At 45.3% G+C, this 19,193-nt stretch overlaps 1 protein-coding gene across 3 annotated transcripts in view; it reads left to right on the top strand.

Moving 5' to 3' along the window:
• PDS5B (PDS5 cohesin associated factor B) overlaps window positions 1-19,193 on the top strand; it is a 265,363-nt gene that overhangs the window by 243,086 nt on the left and 3,084 nt on the right. For 2 of the 3 annotated variants that reach the window (XM_074959431.1, XM_074959440.1), the window contains exons 32-34: window positions 2,320-2,765; window positions 2,875-2,976; window positions 6,281-6,422. In XM_074959431.1, the coding sequence (XP_074815532.1) occupies window positions 2,320-2,765; window positions 2,875-2,976; window positions 6,281-6,422 (690 nt within the window). The remainder of the gene's footprint in view (window positions 1-2,319; window positions 2,766-2,874; window positions 2,977-6,280; window positions 6,423-19,193) is intronic. The other variant, XM_074959450.1, reaches the window with a different exon arrangement.

Here is a 19,193-nt window from a genome sequence, read left to right on the forward strand (position 1 = left end):
TCTTAACTTGTGTAAATTTGATTTTAAACATTAACTTTAATAAAATTTTTACATCTTTACTTGGCTATATGAAAGTTTCTCTATCTGGTCCAGAGTGAATGCAGTTTTCCCAGACCTTGCTTTTATTCAGCATGTTTTGGACTATCTTCTGTCCTAAAGCATCAAGGGTTAGCAAGTGCACCTCGCAGTTGTCTCAGCCTTCCTCCTGCCTATTGATAACTGCTCACTTTTTTTCAAATCTGATGTCCATTAAATTTCTGAAAGGCCTGGACAGACATTTTCCACAGGTGCAGGATCCTGTTCCCATGGAACTTTAATCTAGTCTTAAAGCCAGTGGGTCCCCCCTTTGTTCCTGTAGTGACCTGCTCTCTTTTGAACCTTTATATAAAGATTGCATTTCAGGCTATTACGAAAGCCAGCAGGGAACTGAGGACGTTTAGTATATCAGATACAGTTTTCTTCAAAGATAATCTTCATCCTCACCCCATGTTTCTTGCTAGGGTGGTTTCCAGTTTTCATTTAACCAAGCAATCTTCTTGCCGACCTTTTTCTCAAAGCCTCATGGCCATAAGGGTGAGGACAGGCTTCATAATCTAGACGTTAGAAGAGCTTTATCTTTTTATCTGGACAGAACCAAGCAATTTTAGGTCTTTGACATGATTGTTCATTGTGTTTGCAGACGGAATGAAAGGCTGTCCAGTATCCACTCAAAGGGTCTCGCCTTGGATTTCCAATTGTATTCGCTTATGCTACCAGTTGGCTAATGTAATGCCTCCAGCTAGAGGTCATTAGGTGATTCAACTAGGTCCCAAACAGCTTCTGCAGCCTTTCAGGCTCACGTTCCCATATTAGACATTTGCAAAGCAGCAACCTGATCTTCATGTCATAAATTTGCCTCTATCTATGCAATCTCTCAACAGTCTAGAGACGATGTCAGATTTGGACAAGTAGTCCTCCAATCCCTGTTCAGATAGACTCCAAAACAGAGGTGGGCTTGGACTTTGGAGTGGTAACTTGAACCAACTAGATATACATGACTAAGCTGAGAAAACGTGAACAGGTCACAGTAAAAAAAAACTGTTAGTTAGCTTTTTCTAACTGTTGTGCTTTGAGATGTTGCACTTACCATTCTATGACCCACCCTTCTTCCCCTCTCTATCAGAATCTGTCTGGTAGTGAGAGGTGCTGGGGCAGCTCTGCCCTTTATGCCTGTGCGCTGTGTGAGAGGCACTGGGGATGCTCATGTTGCCCCAACTGATATCGCAAAGGGAAAAACTTTCCAACTGTGCACTGGAGCACAGTTGGAAAGCTCCAGTGGAATGGACATGTACAACACATCTCAAAGAACAACAGTTACGGAAAGGCTAGTAACCATTTTTTTTTTACAGTAACCAGGTCATTTTCTTCTAGTTAATATCTCGTCCTGTAGGCTTCCCTGTTCTTTCTCACAACTCCTTCTCACTGACTGGACTTTCCACATTTTTCTTGAGCAAAGATGACTTCTCGTCATAAACTCTCTGATTACTAACTTAAGTCTTCACAGTATAGTTTGAAAGGAGAAATGTCCAATCTGTATTTGAATGGCATACTGGTGAACATGTCTGCTTTCAACCAAATGGGGACAGAGCAGATGTCAGTATGCATTTAAGCATTGTATTTGGATTGCAATATAATGATGTTGCTTTACTAAATGTATTATTGGTGTAAAATGTCGTGATGTAAATATCCTTTTGGAATGCTCTCCCTTTTGTATGAGAGGGGGTCTAAATATAATATAGCCTTATGTATAGGTAAGGAAATCAAGTGTTGTAGTTTTTCAGCTATACTGAACCCAACACCAAGTATGAAACTGGGAATACTGTATTTGGAGAACATAATTTACGTATCTTTTAAGTAACCTATTTTCTGCAAGCTCCTCCTAAACAAAACCAGGCAAGATACTATATCTTGGTCCTCTACCACTGTTAAAAATAGGATTATGGGTATTTTTTACAATGTCTTAATTATCCAGTTACTTGCATATTTTCACAGCTGGGAATCCAAGTGAGGAAGGCCCCACATGTTGGTAGGCCTTAATAGCCAGCTTTCTTAGAGTATTTTATGTCTTCTTGTCAACATTTCTATATATATTTATATACCCTTGCAAAGGTATTTGAAGTTGGTGCAAGATCTTACTCTAATACCTTAACTTTAGGGCTTTATTTGTTGAAGGTGAAAAATTGCCATAATTTACTTTTCTTCATGGATTGAAAGTCACTTTAGTCAAATAAGATCATTGAAATGTTTCATTAAAAAAAGTAACCTAATCTATCTTTTCAGTCAGAGATGGAGAAGCCCAGAGGTAGAAAGAAAGCAACCATTACAGATTCAGAAGAGAAGTTGGGTATAGATGACCTGAATAAATTGGGGCAAGAACAGAAACTTAGAGGGAGTCAGCGGGGGAGGAAGAGATCTGCAGTTGTTTCAGAATCTGATGAACCACAGTGGCCAGAGGAAAAGAGACTAAAGGAAGATGTATTAGAAAGTGAGGATGAACAAAACAGTCCACCAAAGAAGGGAAGAAGAGGACGACCTCCTAAAGTAGCTAGTGGGGGTACACCAAAGGAAGAACCAGCAGCAAAGACATCTAAAAGGGGCAGAAAAAAAGCAGTGCCTGTAGCATCAGTGGAGGAAGAGGAAGAGGAGGAGGAAGAAGGGCAAAGTGAAAACATGGAACAGAAGCCAAAAGGCAGGCAATACAGGACACCAAGAAGAGCGCAACAAAGGTGTGTCTCTTTTCTTATAAAGTGCATTCTTTAAAAAAAAAAACAAAAAAAACCCCTTAGATATTAATTATAATTTGATATTTTGCAATTTGGGTCTCCCTCAAAACAGAGTAGAACCATCTGAAACTAGTGCAGTTGAATCAACACAGTCTACACCACAGAAAAGACGAGGAAGGCCACCAAAAACACCACCATCACAGCAAAAAAAAGTGTAAGTTCTGAATGTAACCTTCTGAATTTTCATCTAGCCTTCCTATTGAAAGGTCAGGCTTTATTCACTTGGAGACCATCTCAGTGGTTAATATTTTCTATACAAGATGTGCTACAGTCTACAGAGAGTTACTGTTCTTGAAGGTCTTGGGGCACATGGTTTGCCTCACTTCTCCGTAGTTACCTGTAGAACTGTAGGTATCTGAAGCTCTGTCACTACATATGACAGGAGTATGGTGAATAAAGAGGAAGAACTGGAAATATTAGTACATAAGCTAAATTATTATTTAATTGGCATCACAGAGACTAGGTGGGATAAGTTTCATGACTGGAATATTGGCATAGAGCAGGGATGACCAAAAACCTGGCTTACGATCCACATGTGGCTCTTTTACAGTTAAAGTGAGGCTCGTGGAGCCCACCATGCCCCCCCACTCCATTCTCCACCTACCAGACGGGCAGGGCTTCTACCCTGCAGCAGGGTGGTGGGGCTTGGGACTTCAGTCCAGCGGTGTAGCCCCAAGCCCCAGCTGGCAGCCCTGCAGTGCTGACGCCCTAAGCACTGGCAGGTGTGCCCAGCTCTTGAAGTTATGAAGATTATCATATGTGGCTCAGAGGATCAGCAAGTTTGGCCACTCCTGGTATAGAGGGATATAGTTTGTTCAGGAAGGACAGGGAGGGCGTGTTGCATCATACAACAAGAATGTATATGCTTGTCTGAGGTCCAAAAGAAGGTGACATTGGTAAAATTAAAAGGGATCAAAAATTGGTGTGAAATCATGGTTGAGTCTACTGTAGACCACCAAATCAGTACGAGGAGGTGGAGAAGGCATTGCTAGAACAAATTACAGAAATAGCCAAAACAGAAGACCTTTTAGTAATGTGGGACTTTAACTACACAGACATTTGTTGGAAAAGTTATATGGCAAAACGCAAAATTTCTAGTAAGTTCTTGGGATGTATTGGGGACAACTTTTTGTTCCAGAAAATGGAGGAAATAACCCAGAGGACGGCCATTTTAGACTTGATTCTGACTAACCGGAAGGAATTGGCAGTGAATCTGAAGAAGGAAGGAAATTTGGGTGAAAGTGGTCATGAAATGATAGATTTCGTGAGTCTAAGGAAAGAAAGAAAGAAGAGCTGCAGAATAAAAACAATGGCTTTTAAAAAAAAAAAAAAAAAAAGGAGGGGGTGGAACTGGAAGGTAAAGTCCCATAGGAAGAAAATCTAGGGGATGAAGGAGTTCACGAGACTTGGCAGTTCCTCAGATTAAAGTTTAAGTGTTAAAGGCATAACTGCAAACTATCCCAGTGCAAAGGAAAGATAGGAAGAATAGTAAGAGGCCAATATGGCTGCATAAGGAGCTCTATAATTACCTGAAAATAAAAAAGGAATCCTACACAAAGTGGAAACATAGATGAATTGCCAAAGAGGAGTACAAAAGAATAGCACAAGATTGTAGAGACAAAATCAGAAAGGCTAGAGCACAAAATGAGCATGGGACATAAAAGGAAGTAAGAACAAGTTCTTTAAATACATTGGGAGCAAGAGAAACTAAGGAAAGTGTAGGTCCTCTACTTTCCAGGGAAGGAGAGTTAATAACTGATGACATCAAGAAGGGCTGTTTTGCTTCAGTCTTCACTAAAACGGTTAATGGTGACCAGAAGTTCAACACAATTAATATTAACAAAAAGGGGAAACGGGGGCAAGCCAAAATAGGAAAATAACAGATTAAAGAATATTTAGATAAGTGAGATGTATTCAAGTTGGCAGGGCTTGATGAAATTCATCCTAGGGTATTTAAGGAACTAGCTGAAGCAATCTCAGAACCTCTAATAATTATCTTTGAGAACTGATGGAGGATGGGTGAGATCCCAGAGGACTGGAAAAGGGTGAGCATAATACCTTTCTTTAAAAACGGGAAGAAAGGGTACATGGAATTATAGACCAGTGAGCCTGACTTCAATACCTGGGAAGATACTGGAATAAATGATTAAACAATCAGTTTATAAGCACCTAGGGAATAATAGTGTTATAAGGAATAGCCAGTATGGATTTGTAAGGAACAAATTATGCCAAGCCAACCTTACTGGCCTGTTGGATAGGAGAGAAACAGTAAACATGGTATATCTTGATTTTTAGTAAAGCTTTTGACACAGTCCCACGTGACAGTCTCATAAGCAAATTAGGGAAATGTAGTTTAAATGAAATTACTAGAGGTGGGTGAGCAACTGGTTGAATGATCATACTGAAAGAGTAGTTATTAATGGTTCACTGTCAAACTGGGAGGATGTATCTAGTGAGGACTTGCAGGGGTGAGTCCTGGGTCTGATACTATTCAGTATTTTCAAAAATGACTTGGATAATGGAGTGGCGAGCATGCATGTGTGGATGACCCCAAACTGGGATGGGTTGCAAGCACTTTGGAGGACAGGAGTAGCATTCCAAGGGACCTTGACAAATTGGAGAATTAATATGAAATTCAATAAAGAGAAGTGCAAAGTACTTCACTTAGGAAGGAAAAAATCAGATTGCTAAGCAGAAGGGTTCATGCATTTTGGAGGTGGCCACTCAAAATGATGTGGGCAATTGGGGATTAGTGTTATGCGTAAAGGGTTTGAAGTGGGCAATTAAGGATAGCAGGCCATGTGGTATATTACAAATTGTTGTAATCAGCCATAAAACCAGTGACTGTTAAGTCCATGTTTTTTGGTGTCTAGCAAAGTTCCTAAGCTCGCCTTTTGAAGGTGTTGTGCAGGTTTCCCTTGAGGATAAGTACTGAAAGATCAGATATGGAGTGATTGCTTTGTGAAAAGTGTTTTCCCATGAGAGATATGGTGTTTTTGTCTTTCATTTTACCACAAAACCAGTGCTGTACCCGAGAACCATGAAACCAACAATATACCTGAGATACATCTATCTTTTCATAAGGGTTATTGATACGAAAAAAAACCCCCACCCCTAGGCCTGCAATTTGACTTAAGGTGTTAGAAAGAAAAATATATCCAATTTAAGCGCAACATAAATAGTCCCAAACATATTAATGGTCTGGCCTCATAAATGTTTTTTACTCCTGATATATTATCCTGGGGTAATTTTGGTTGCAAAATCACTCAGCCTAATAGAATTTCTACCCTCTGGTTACAGATAAAAGTAGGTGGGCACTTAGAGTAGAAGTTTTACAGGAAGCATATTAAGAACAACTGTTTAAAAGGCTAGCTGGAAGTGTTTTTCCATTGCAGAGTTTATTTATGTGCTTAAAGACTCATGTGCTGTAACATTAATCTGTGATTTTTTAATTTTAGCCGTGCTGGACGCACCAAACAAGCAGCAAGTAAAGAAAATGAATCTAGTGAAGAGATGGATATATTTCAGGGTAGTTCTCCTATCAGTGATGACATTCCCCAAGAAGAAGTAATGGAGGAAGAGGAAGTTTCCACGATCAGTGTAAGATACATGTTTGAAATGTGTTCTGTAGATCTATGTGGTACCTTTCCGTATGCCTAATGTTGATGAGCAAAAACTCACTTTTCACATTCTGATAGTGTATATTTTAGCTCTCAAGATATACTTACAAGTAGAGCTGGTGAGAATATCCATGAGTGTTTTTTTGGTGAAAAATAGGAGTTCTGCAAAATTGAAATTTTGTATGGGAAATTGTCGATTTTTGTCAGACACTTTCAATTTTCTGTAGGGAAAATTTAAACAAAATTTTGTTTCAAGACAGTATTAATCTCAGCATGTGCCTGAGCTGCTGTGATGCCTCACGGGAGTTGTAATTCATGTGCTTCTTACCTCCATTCTTCTCCATGGGCAGAACACCCCAGCCAAACGGCATCTCCTGTGATACATCACAGTCATGGGATTCCTATGATGCACCTGGGCCAGAGGAAAGGAGAGATTGTCAGACATTCTGGGAGTCCTGTGATTGTGGAAAATATGGTTCAGTTGGGGAACCTAGCCCTTGGAAAATTGGGGACACAACCTGACCAATAACTCCCATGAAGTATTGCAGTGGCTCAGGTATATGTAGATTAATGCCCTGAAATGAAACATTTTGACATTTCTGAATAAAAAATTTTCAGAATGTTTTTGTTCCATGATAAATTTCAACGTTTTGACTTTCCATCTAGATTTGGGATGAAGACAAATGTTGAAATTCAGAATTTCCCACACGATAGAAATTTTGGTTTTCGATTAGCCGTACGTATGAACTCCTTCAATAAAAACCTGTACATCATAAATATTCAAATATATACCTATATTGGTGATGTATATTTTTAAAGTGGGTGTGCTTGTTTCCCTTGTGTGTAAGAGGATGTTTTAAGGTGGTCTTTTCATGATCAATGTCACTAGCTGAATGTCTGAAATATAAGAGTAATAAAATATTTGTGGAATTTAGCTATAGTCATTTTAACTTTGATTTTTTTAATGGCAATGCTAAAACATGTATATTTGCATAAGGATTTTATTATTTAAGCAACCTTCTCTCTAAATTAACAATTTTTAAATACGTATTTCCTAGTTTTCTTCCAGGAAGAAAAATGATCTTTAATAGTTAAGATTAGATATACTGGGGACATCAACTTTTGTGTGGTGCCTGGCTCCTAAATTCAGTAAGAGATGGGAAGGTTTGCAAGTTAAATTCCTGAGTTATAGAAAGAGAGGAGTCTGTAGTTTTTGAGCTGGAATAAAGGTCTTTCAGGACTGTATAATTTATTATGGAAGATGGACAATGAGTGGCCAGAATAAAAATTAAGATTGGAGGCACTCCCTGGATCAGTGTATTTCCTTTTTATTTTTTTAAGCCCCATTCCTTCCTCACCTACATTCCATATTGTCCTTTAAACTTGAAAGGAATTTGGCAGCTCTTTCCCCACTACATCTGAAAAACTTTCATTTGCTTTGTCCTCTGAAGCTGAGGAACTCTGCACGTTAAGAAAGTTTCAACTACTATGATGTGCCAAGCAAACAGACTTCAAACTAAGATAATTTAACACTTATGGCTTAGTTTTATATACTTACCATTTTAAATGCTAAAGCTTTTAAGCAAAAAATGCTCAAGTACTTAACCAGCTCAGTAAGAATGAAGTATGCTGGTGTTGGAAAATATTAAGAAGCTCAGTGAAGTCCCAGAATGACCCTAAATTACAGGGTATTAGGGAGCTACTGAACGTCCTTGAGTATGTGGTTGACTGCATTCATCTCCAGAATTGGAAACCTCATAGGTCAGAAGAGGTGATTGGAAGAGAGATGCAGCCAACAGCCCCTGGATCCTGAGGAGTTTATTGGGTCTTTAGAGATTTGGCTTCTGGGGAACTACTTAGCCCATTGAACTCAAAGTATAATTTAGTATCTGTATTGCAGTAGCACATAGAAGCCCCAGTTATGGAGCATGGCCCCATTGTGCTAGGCACTGTAAAAACTCATAAAAAGATTCTCCCTGTTCCAGAGAGCTTACAAACTAAATGTAAGACAAGAGGAATCAGGTGGGTACAGACAGCAGGAGGATAAGGAAACAAAGATGATACTTTTTTCACAGTTGCAGCCGTGTTAGTCCGTATTCGCGAAAAGAAAAGGAGTACTTGTGGCACCTTAGAGACTAACAAATTTATTTGAGCATAAGCTTTCGTGAGCTACAGCTCAAGATGATACTGGTCAACATGATAGGCAGTGGTCTCAACACATCATAGAATCATAGAATATCAGGGTTGGAATGGACCTCAGGAGGTCATCTAGTCCAACCCCCTGCTTAAAACAGGGGCAATCCCCAACTAAATCATCCCAGCCAGGGCTTTGTCAAGCCTGACCTTAAAGACTTCTAAGGAAGGAGATTCCACCACCTCCCTAGGTAACGCATTCCAGTGTTGCACCACCCTCCTAGTGAAAAAGTTTTTCGTAATATCCAACCTAAACCTCCCCCACTCCAACTTGAGACCATTACTCCTCCTTCTGTCATCAGCTACCACTGAGAACAGTCTAGATCCATCCTCTTTGGAACCCCCTTTCAGGTAGTTGAAAGCAGCTATCAAATCCCCCCTCATTCTTCTCTTCCGCAGACTAAGCAATCCCAGTTCCCTCAGCCTCTTCTCGTAAGTCATGTGTTCCAGTCTCCTAATCATTTTTGTTGCCCTCCGCTGGACGCTTTCCAATTTTTCCACATCCTACTTGTAGTGTGGGGCCCAGAACTGGACACAGTACTCCAGATGAGGCCTCACCAATGTCGAATAGAGGGGAACGATCACGTCCCTCGATCTGCTGTCAATGCCCCTACATATACAGCCCAAAATGCCGTTGGCCTTCTTGGCAACAAGGGCACACTGTTGACTCATATCCAGCTTCTCGTCCACTGTAACCCCTAGGTCCTTTTCTGCAGAACTGCTGCCGAGCCATTCGGTCCATAGTCTGTAGCAGTGCAGGACTCTGCACTCGTCCTTGTTGAACCTCATCAGATTTCTTTTGGCCCAATCCTCTAATTTGTCTAGGGTCCTCTGTATCCTATCCCTACCCTCCCTCTCCTCCCAGTTGAGTGTCATCTGCAGACTTGCTGAGGGTGCAATCCACACCATCCTCCAGATCATTTATGAAGATGTTGAACAAAACCGGCCCCAGGACCAACCCTTGGGGCACTCCACTTGATACCGGCTGCCAACTAGACATGGAGCCATTGATCACTACCCGTTGAGCCCAACAATCTAGCCAGTTTTCTATCCACCTTATAGACCATTCATCCAGCCCATACTTCTTTAACTTACTGGCAAGAATACTGTGGGAGACCATATCCAAAGCTTTGCTAAAGTCAAGGAACAACACGTCCACCGCTTTCCCCTCATCAACAGAGCCAGTTATCTCGTCATAGAAGGCAATTAGATTAGTCAGGCATGACTTGCCCTTGGTGAATCCATGCTGACTGTTCCTGATCACTTTCCTCTTCTCTAAGTGCTTCAGAATTGATTCCTTGAGGATCTGTTCCATGATTTTTCCAGGGACTGAGGTGAGGCTGACTGGCCTGTAATTCCCCGGATCCTCCTCCTTCCCTTTTTTTAAAGATGGGCACTACATTAGCCTTTTTCCAGTCGTCCGGGACTTCCCCCGATCGCCATGAGTTTTCAAAGATAATGGTGAATGGCTCTGCAATCACATCCGCCAGCTCCTTTAGCACTCTCAGATGCAGTGCATCCGGCCCCGTGGACTTGTGCTCGTCTAGCTTTTCTAAACATCAACTGCCTAGCCATTGTAAGGTTCTTTGTAGGTAAAATATAACTATATTTATATAAAGAAAAGGAGTACTTGTGGCACCTTAGAGACTAACCAATTTATTTGAGCATAAGCTTTCGTGAGCTACCGCTCACTTCATCGGATGCATTCAGTGGAAAATACAGTGAGGAGATTTATATACACACAACATGAAAAAATGGGTGTTATCATACACACTGTAAGGAGAGTGATCGCTTAAGATGAGTTATTACCAGCAGGAGAGCAGGGGGGAAATTGTTGGGGGCTGAAGGTGATGGCTAGTGGCGTTCTGTTATTATCTTTGTTGGGCCTGTCCTTTAGTAGGTGACCGTGATTTCAACAATTTCCATCCCACCATAAACCTCAGCCTGGACCAGTCCACACAAGAGATCCACTTCCTGGACACTGCGGTGCTAATAAGCGATGGTCACATAAACACCACCCTATACCGGAAACCTACTGACCGCTATTCCTACCTACATGCCTCCAGCTTTCACCCAGACCACACCACACAATCCATCCAAGCCAAGCTCTGCGATACAACCGCATTTGCTCCAACCCCTCAGACAGAGACAAACACCTACAAGATCTCTATCAAGCTTTCTTACAACTACAGTACCCACCTGCTGAAGTGAAGAAACAAATTGACAGAGCCAGAAGAGTACCCAGAAGTCACCTACTACAGGACAGGCCCAACAAAGAAAATAACAGAACGCCACTAGCCATCACCTTCAGCCCCCAACTAAAACCTCTCCCACGTATCATCAAGGATCTACAACCTATCCTGAAGGACGACCGATCACTCTCACAAATCTTGGGAGACAGGCCAGTCCTTGCCTACAGACAGCCCCCCCAACCTGAAGCAAATACTCACCAGCAACCACACAACAGAACCACTAACCCAGGAACCTATCCTTGCAACAAAGCCTGTTGCCAACTTTGTCCACATATCTATTCAGGGGACATCATCATAGGGCCTAATAACATCAGCCACACTATCAGAGGCTCGTTCACCTGCACATCTACCAATGTGATATATGCCATCATGTGCCAGCAATGCCCCTCTGCCATGTACATTGGTCAGACTGGACAGTCTCTACGTAAAAGAATAAATGGACACAGATCAGATGTCAAGAATTATAACATTCATAAACCAGTCGGAGAACACTTCAATCTCTCTGGACACTCGATTACAGACCTAAAGGTCGCAATATTACAACAAAAAGACTTCAAAAACAGACTCCAACAATAGACTGCTGAATTGGAATTAATGTGGAAACTGGATACGATTAACTTAGGCTTGAATAGAGACTGGGAGTGGATGTGTCATTACACAAAGTAAATCTAAATCTATTTCCCCATGTTTATTCCCCCACCCCCACCCCCCTTCCTCAGACGTTCCTGTTAACTGCTGGAAATGCCCCACCTTGATTATCACTACAAAAGGTCCCCCCCCCCCTGCTGGTAATAGCTCATCTTGAGTGATCACTCTCCTTACAATGTGTATAACAACACCCATTTTTTCATGTTCTGTGTGTATATAAATCTCCTCACTGTATTTTCCACTGAATGCATCCGATGAAGTGAGTTGTAGCTCACGAAAGCTTATGCTCAAATAAATTGGTTAGTCTCTAAGGTGCCACTGTTAGGGGGCTTATTCCTTCACCCACTTACTTCCCTGGTTCTTCTCGCATGAACAGAGAGCAACAATACCCGAAGTCCAAAGGTGCAAACAATTCGATGTTTATTGGGGTGAACTTCCAGCAAGCATGATTCCAGTTTCCTTCCTTAGTATCCTCCTTCCCAGCTCTGACACCACAGAGCCTTACACCTGTGTCCCTGTTCCCATTTCTCCCTTTAACCAAACAGGATTCCAGTTTCCTTACTCCCATTCCCTGTTCCCATTTCCCCCTTTAGCAAAACATGGTTCCAATTTCCTTACCCTCATTCCCTGTTCCCATTTCCCCCTTTACACACACCCACCCCCTCCCACCAAGGCCCCCACTTCCTCATTGACTACAGATTATATAGTAAAACTTCAGTTCTGCTTAGCTATACCTTAACCAATCATTTTCCTGAAATTTAACTAACCAATCCTAACATATTGTAACATGATTATGTAACCAATTATATCCCACCACCTTAATTAGTTTACACCCAGCAAAATTAATTATACAGCAGACAGGAACAATCACAGAACCAGACAGAGATTATACAGACAAACAATAGCAAAGTGGGAACTATAATGACAAAACAATACAGAAGTGAGGATTTCACATCCCAGTATTGATAAGTGAGTTCTTGCCAGACAGGATGCTGTTTCCTTTTACATTTTCTAGGCACTTCCCTTTCTCTGGAGGTGATAGGCATTATCAGGACAGGATTGTATTCCTAACAGCCCAATAGCACCTTCTTTCAATGTGACTAGTTTGGAATGTGAGGATGTGACCTGTTGCTTCCTAGCTTATGGCTGCCTCTGCTGCTTAGCCAAAGGCCTTAGCCTAAGCACAGGGCCTCAGACTGTCACAGTAAGAGAGGGCCCTTACACCAGCAGACAGTGATTTTGATTCTTTCTTTTATACTTCTAGAACTAGCCAAGTGATAAGAATACACCTAAATTCTTAGAGTACAGGCCTTTACAGACAGGCCTGAATATCTATATCCTAACAGCCACTAGTACTCCTTTTCTTTTTGCGAATACAGACTAACACAGCTGCTACTCTGAAACCTATATTTATATGGTATAAACCATCTAGCTACTTTATGGAGCTCAGTAAATCGAACAGAAGTTCTTCTTTGAGTGCTTGCTCATGTTGATTTCATTGTAGGTGTGGGCACACCCACGTGCGCGGTCATCGGAGATTTTTGCCTTTGCGGTATCTGTAGGGCTGGCTGCGTCACCCCCTTGTGTGCCTCGCTCATGTCCTGGTATATCAGGCACGGCTGGCCCTACGCACTGTCAGTTCCTTCTTACCCCCCCGTGGTGGTCAGTTGGAGTGCCTTTCCTTGCTTGTCAAGGACTTTCGGTTTTCCTTATCTTGGACTTTGTGCCTTTAGGCTTGTACATACTTATCTTTACTGTTAAGTATTTGTTAAGTGTTGTAGTTAGAGTTGGGTCCCAGTGGGGACTTCACCGGGCATGTCCCGATCTCTGGGCTTTAAGCCCTGCGATTCCTGTAACAGGCCTATGCCTGTTAGCGACCCCCATGGCAGCAGCCTCAAGTGCCTGGGGGAAGCGCACATTAAAGAGAGGTGCCAGATTTGTAAGAACTTTCGGCCTCGCACCCAGAAGGAGAGGGATATCAGACTCAGGGCTCTCCTTATGAAATCTGCCCAGGATCAGAGCTGGCCCGGCATGAGTCACCCAGCACCTCGACATCAGCGCGAAGTGCACCACGGTGCCCACCTGGCACTGTTCTTCGTCACTGGTTCCTAAGAAGAGGGCGAAAAACCACAGCTCTCCGGCACCGACGAAGAAGGTGGCAGTGAGCAAGGAGCCTGCCCCGAATTACCCACCCACGCTGGAGCCCCACAGTTGACCATCTGCTGCTGAGGCCGTTAGCCTGTGGAAAGGTCCTCTTCTGACTCCAGCGAGTGGTACAGGACCGACTGTCCTGCTGGCACCAACACCTTCTCGAACTCAGGCACCGAAGGAGCTCAAACCTCCATCTGTGCTTACAGCACAGCCAGTGCTGCACGCCTTGAGTAAGGCTCCCCAAGCCAATCAATAAGGTTTCCCAGGGAGCAGTGGAGCACTGCCGATCCCTCGAGACAATGGCGTGCTCTCCACCTCCAGACCAACGGGTGCCAGTACCATCATCTAGATCATCACAAAATTATCTTCGGTCTCTGGCGTCGCAGTCGCCGCTGTTGTGATGTGATTCACCAAGGGAAAGCCGCTAGTCCCCCTATTATCAAAGTCGGTCATAGTCCCAGACGCTGTTCCCAGTCACCAACGCTGTGGGAATGATCTCCCTCCTGCTTCTAATCTCCCCGACACTGCACCCATTCACCGTGCCATTGGTACCAGTCCCCGGGGCACCTGTCTCCAGTGTTGGTGGTCTTGAGGCAAACTCAGGCCTTGACAGCCTTTCCATGGTCTCCAGAGGGTGGCTCATCAGCAAATGAATGGCGTTTCAGCCCATCGCCCTGACCTGAGCGGTGATACTGGGCATTCGAGCTAGTGGCGGCATCGGGACAGTGACAACCAGGACAGTGGCTGCTCAGTGGTCATGTTGGAACACCTGGGGGGGTCCAGTCATGGTGTTGCCCCCCCTCGGCTCACTTGTCGGCCGCAGCTGCGGAGCAGTGATCATCAACACCAGGCCCCATGCCGGAGGCACACCCAGTGTCCGAGGTTCAGGAGGCTGCACCTACACCTTACCCATCCTCCCCAGCGGAGGAGGAACAAGCCCCCCAGCCACCGGTTCAGTACTCCTGGTCATCCTGACAAGGCAGTCACTGGGCCCTTCAGTGCCAGCCCGTCCGACAACTTGAAGGATCACTAGGCCTTGTTCCGGCAGGTGGCTGACAACCTGGGCCTGCAAGTGGACGAGATGGCTGAGGAACAGGACACTCTTTTCAGTGTGCTGTCACCCTCCACCCATATCCATATTGCACTACCCGTGCACACAGGCGTCTTGAAAATTGCCAGAGGCAGCAGGCAGATGCCCTTCCACCTCAAAGCAGGCCGAGAAGAAGTACTTCATGCTGGCCAAAAGCTTTGAATATCTCTATACCCACTCTCCTCCTGGCTCGCTGGTGGTCTCTGCGGCCAATGAAAAAGAGAAGCAGGGGCACACCAACTCCACCCCACAAAATAAGGAGGCCAAAAGACTTGACTTGTTCGGAAGAAACATTTATTCCACTGCAAGTCTACAACTTCGGGTGGTGAACCACCAGGCCCTCCTGGGCTGCTACATCTTGAATTTATGGAGAGAGTCCCATAAACTGAAGGAGTCCCTCTCACAGGACTGAGCCCAGGAGTTTGTTACTCTGGTTCAGGAGTGCACCTCGGCGGCCTGCTCTGCTCTTCAGATGGCGTGGGACTCGGCGGACTCAGCAGCTAGGGTGGTGGCATCCATGATGGTTATGAGGTACAGCTCCTGGCTTCAAGTCACTGGTCTCTCCCAAGAGATGCAGACCTCTATCCAAGACCTTCCCATTGATGGGAACGATCTGTTTTCCAAGCAGACTGATGCAAGGCTGCACGAGGTGAAGGACACCAAGGCCATCTCCATTCATTGGGTAGCCACACACCGCAACTAGCGCATAAGCCATTCCAGCTGCCCCCGCCGTTGAGGTCATGGCAGTCTCGCCCGGACCCATGAGAAGGAGGGACAGGGGCACTGTTTTTGGTCATTGCCCCCCTTCTACCTCCCACTCGCCTGTGCAAGTCAGACAGACCAAGCATTCTGAAGGGCAGAAACGCTTGTTTTGATGGCACAATTGAGAGTGATGCCCCAGCCAATTCCCTGGGTCTGCTACCTTTCCTCAACCGCTTGTTCCCCTCCACTTGGCCTGGTTGTGGGTTACGTCAGACCTCTAGGTCCTGGACGTAATATCGCAGGGCTATATCCCACAATTTTTGTCCGCTCCCTCCCACCCTCTGCGTCTGGGGGCTGTGGAGGAGGTTCCTTGGGACAAGAAAGGAAAGTAATTCTACTCCCAGTACTTCCTAATCCTGAAAGGGGACCTCAGACCCATCCTGGACCTGTGCTGCCTCAACATGTCTTTCAAGAAGTTGAAGTTTCGCATGGTCTCCCTGGCCTCCATCATCCCCTCCCTGGATCCGAGAGACTGGCACACTGCTCTCGACTTGAAGGAGACTTACTTCCACATTTCTATATTCCCGGGCCACAGGCGCTTCCATTTTGTCGTGGGAGGGCACCATTTCCAGTTCATGGCACTACCCTTTGGCCTCTCTTCAGCCCCGAGGGTGTTAACAAAGTGCATGGTGCTGGTGCCACTTACCTCAGATGTCGGGGGGTCCACCTGTTTCTGTATCTCGACGACTGGCTCATGAAGGGCTGGCTCTCCAGATAAGATACAGAGAAGTCTTCGCTTGGTGCGCTCTACCTCCTGCAACCTGGGTCTGTTAATAAACACGCAAAAGTCCATGTTCACGCCAGTCCAACACATAGAGTTCATCGGGGCTGTTTTCGACTCCACACGGACAAGAAGATTGGTTTCAGCTTGGTTTCATTGCAGAAGCTTGGTTTCAGGCCATGGCAGACTTGATTTGCCAGTTAAGAAGGCACCCACTCACCACATCCCACACATGTCTGCATCTGGTGGGGCACATGGGCATGAGCACGTACGTGGTCAGTAATGCTCGATTTCATCTGCGGCCGCTGCAGGTGTGACTGGCCTCGGTCTATATCCCCAACAAATATTCCCTGGACCGAGTGGTCACAGTACCGAACCACATCCTTTCGTCCCTGAGTTGGTGGTTGGACCCCAAGTCGGTGTTGCAGAGGGTTCCCTTTGCGGCCCCTTTCCAGTCACTGATCCTGGTCTCAGACCTTTCAAATCTGGGCTGGGGAGCCCACCTGGGCGAACTCAGCCAGGGCTGCTGGCTGCAGGACGATCTGGCCCTCCATGTCAATGTCAGGGAACTCAGAGCAGTTCGCCTGGCCTGCCAGGCGTTCCTGCCCCACCTGAAAGGCAAGGTGGTACAGGGTCCTGGCTGACAATACCCCTGTGATGTACTACATCAAAAGGCGGGGAGGGGTCAGATCCTCAGTCCTTTGTCAGGAGGCGCTAAGCCTATGGGCTTCTGTGTGTGGTACGCCATTCATCTGATTGCCGCCCATCTGCTTGGCTCCAGGAACGTCATTGCAGATCGCCTCAGCAGGACCTTCTCGTCTTGCCATGAGTGGTCCCTCGTCTTGCCAGAGGTGGTCAGGTTGATTTTTTCCAACAGTGGGGAACTCCCCAGGTGGACCTGTTCACGTCCAGGCAGAACAGAAAGTGCCACCAGTTCTGCTTCCTCCAAGGTCTGGACAAGGGCTCCTTCAGACGCCTTCCTCATTCCGTGGATGGGGAGTGCTCATGTATGCCTTTCCACCAGTGCTATTGATCCACAGGTGTTCTGGTGAAGATCAAACAGGATAGAGGGAGAGTGAGCCTCGTGGCCCTGTCAGCACTGGTTTGGACCTATCGACAGCAGCCCTTCTCCTGCTGCCCCTTCGACCGGATCTGCCGTCACAGAACGACAGCAACCTGCTGCATCCGAACCTGGCTGCGCTGCACCTGACGGAGTGGCTGAATGTGGACGAAAGAGCGTGTTCGGCCCATGTTCAGCGGGTGTTGCTCGGCAGCAGAAAACCCTGGATCAGGGCAACCTATCTGGCGAAACAGAAAAGGTTAGCGTGCTAGGCCTTGGAGAGGCATCTTTGGGCTGAGCAAGCCTGGCTGTAGGACATCCCAGATTACTTGTGCATTTGAAACGTCAAGCGTTGTCCTTTTCCTCCATCAGGGTCCCCCAGCGGCCATCTCAGCACCCCCTGGTCCAGGGTGGGTCCCTCTTCACCCATCCTATGATGGTGCCTTCCTTGAAAGGGCTGGAATGCCTCTACCCACATGTCCAGGAGCTAGTTCCCCCTTGGGACTTGAACCTTGTGCTTTCCAGACTCTCAGGTCCTCCCTTCAAACCCTTGGCTTCCTGTTCCCTCCTCCTCCTGTCCTGGAAGGTCTCCTTTTTGGTCACTATAACATCGGCCCATAGGGTATTGGAGATCAGGGTGCTCACTTCGGAATCACCCTGTACGGTTTTTTTTTCAAGGAGAAGGTTAAGCTGCGTACTCACCTGGCGTTCCTGCCCAAGGTTGTGTCCCAGTTTCATACTGGCCAGGATATATTTTTACTGGTCCTCTGCCCGAAGCCCCAGGCATCGGATATGAGGTATGAAGGCTTCACACCCTGGACGGCAGGTGAGCACTGGCTTTCTACATAGAACAAAACCATTCCGTAAGTCAATGCAGCTGTTCGTCACAGTGGCAGATAGGATGAAAGGTCACCCTGTGTCTGCACAGAGGATCTCGTCCTGGATCACGGCCTGCATCCGTTACTGCTATGAGCTGGCTAAGATACCCCCTCCGGTAATTGTAACATGACTAGGGCATGGGCATCATTGGCAGCGTTCCCAGCACAGGTGCCGGTGCAAGAAATCTGTCAGGCCGCGACCTGGTCTTCCATTCACATGTTTGTGTTGCATTATGCACTGACCAAGCAAACTTGTGACAACACTGGCTTTGGCAAAGGTGTACTACAATCTGCGAAGCTGTGAACTCTGAGCCCACTCCAAAGATTCTGCTTGTGAGTCACCTACAGTAGAATCAGCATGAGAAAGGACTCGAAGAAAAAATGGTTACCCACCTTTTCGCAACTGTTGTTCTTTGAGATGTGTTGTTCATGTCCATTCCATTAGCCACCCTCTGGCCCCTCTGTGTTGGAGTTGTCAGCAAGAAGGAACTGAGAGGGCATAGGGCCAGCAGCGCCCGATGTTCCAGCACATGAGCGTGGCACTCAAGGGGGTGACACAGCCGGCCATATGGATACCATTAAGGCAAAAATCTCAGATGACCGTGCACGTGGGCACATGTGCACCTACAATGGAATGGACATGAGCAACACATCTTGAACAACAGTTACGAAAATGTGAGTAACCGTTTTTCCCTCTAGTTCCCATTTGTCAAAGAGCTGCTAAGCAATCCCTGACTACCTGCCTGCTGAGTTTAGAAAGTCTGCAAGAGTCCTTACAGGCCTTAGAAGTAGATGTAGAAAATAGTATTTCTTTCTGGTTCGTACTGTTTTTTCTCAGTTTGCTTCTACAGCATACATTGAAACTGCTATGACAGATAATTCCAATAATTTATTTAAGTTCTGAGATATTACCAGTATCTGTAATTGTGCCAAGTTTAAGGCGTGTTACTTCTATGAATTTTAGGCTTGGCAGATGCAAGGAATACATGATACCAA

Source organism: Natator depressus, chromosome 1 (assembly GCF_965152275.1).
Source record: "Natator depressus isolate rNatDep1 chromosome 1, rNatDep2.hap1, whole genome shotgun sequence".
Taxonomy (NCBI): domain Eukaryota; kingdom Metazoa; phylum Chordata; order Testudines; family Cheloniidae; genus Natator; species Natator depressus.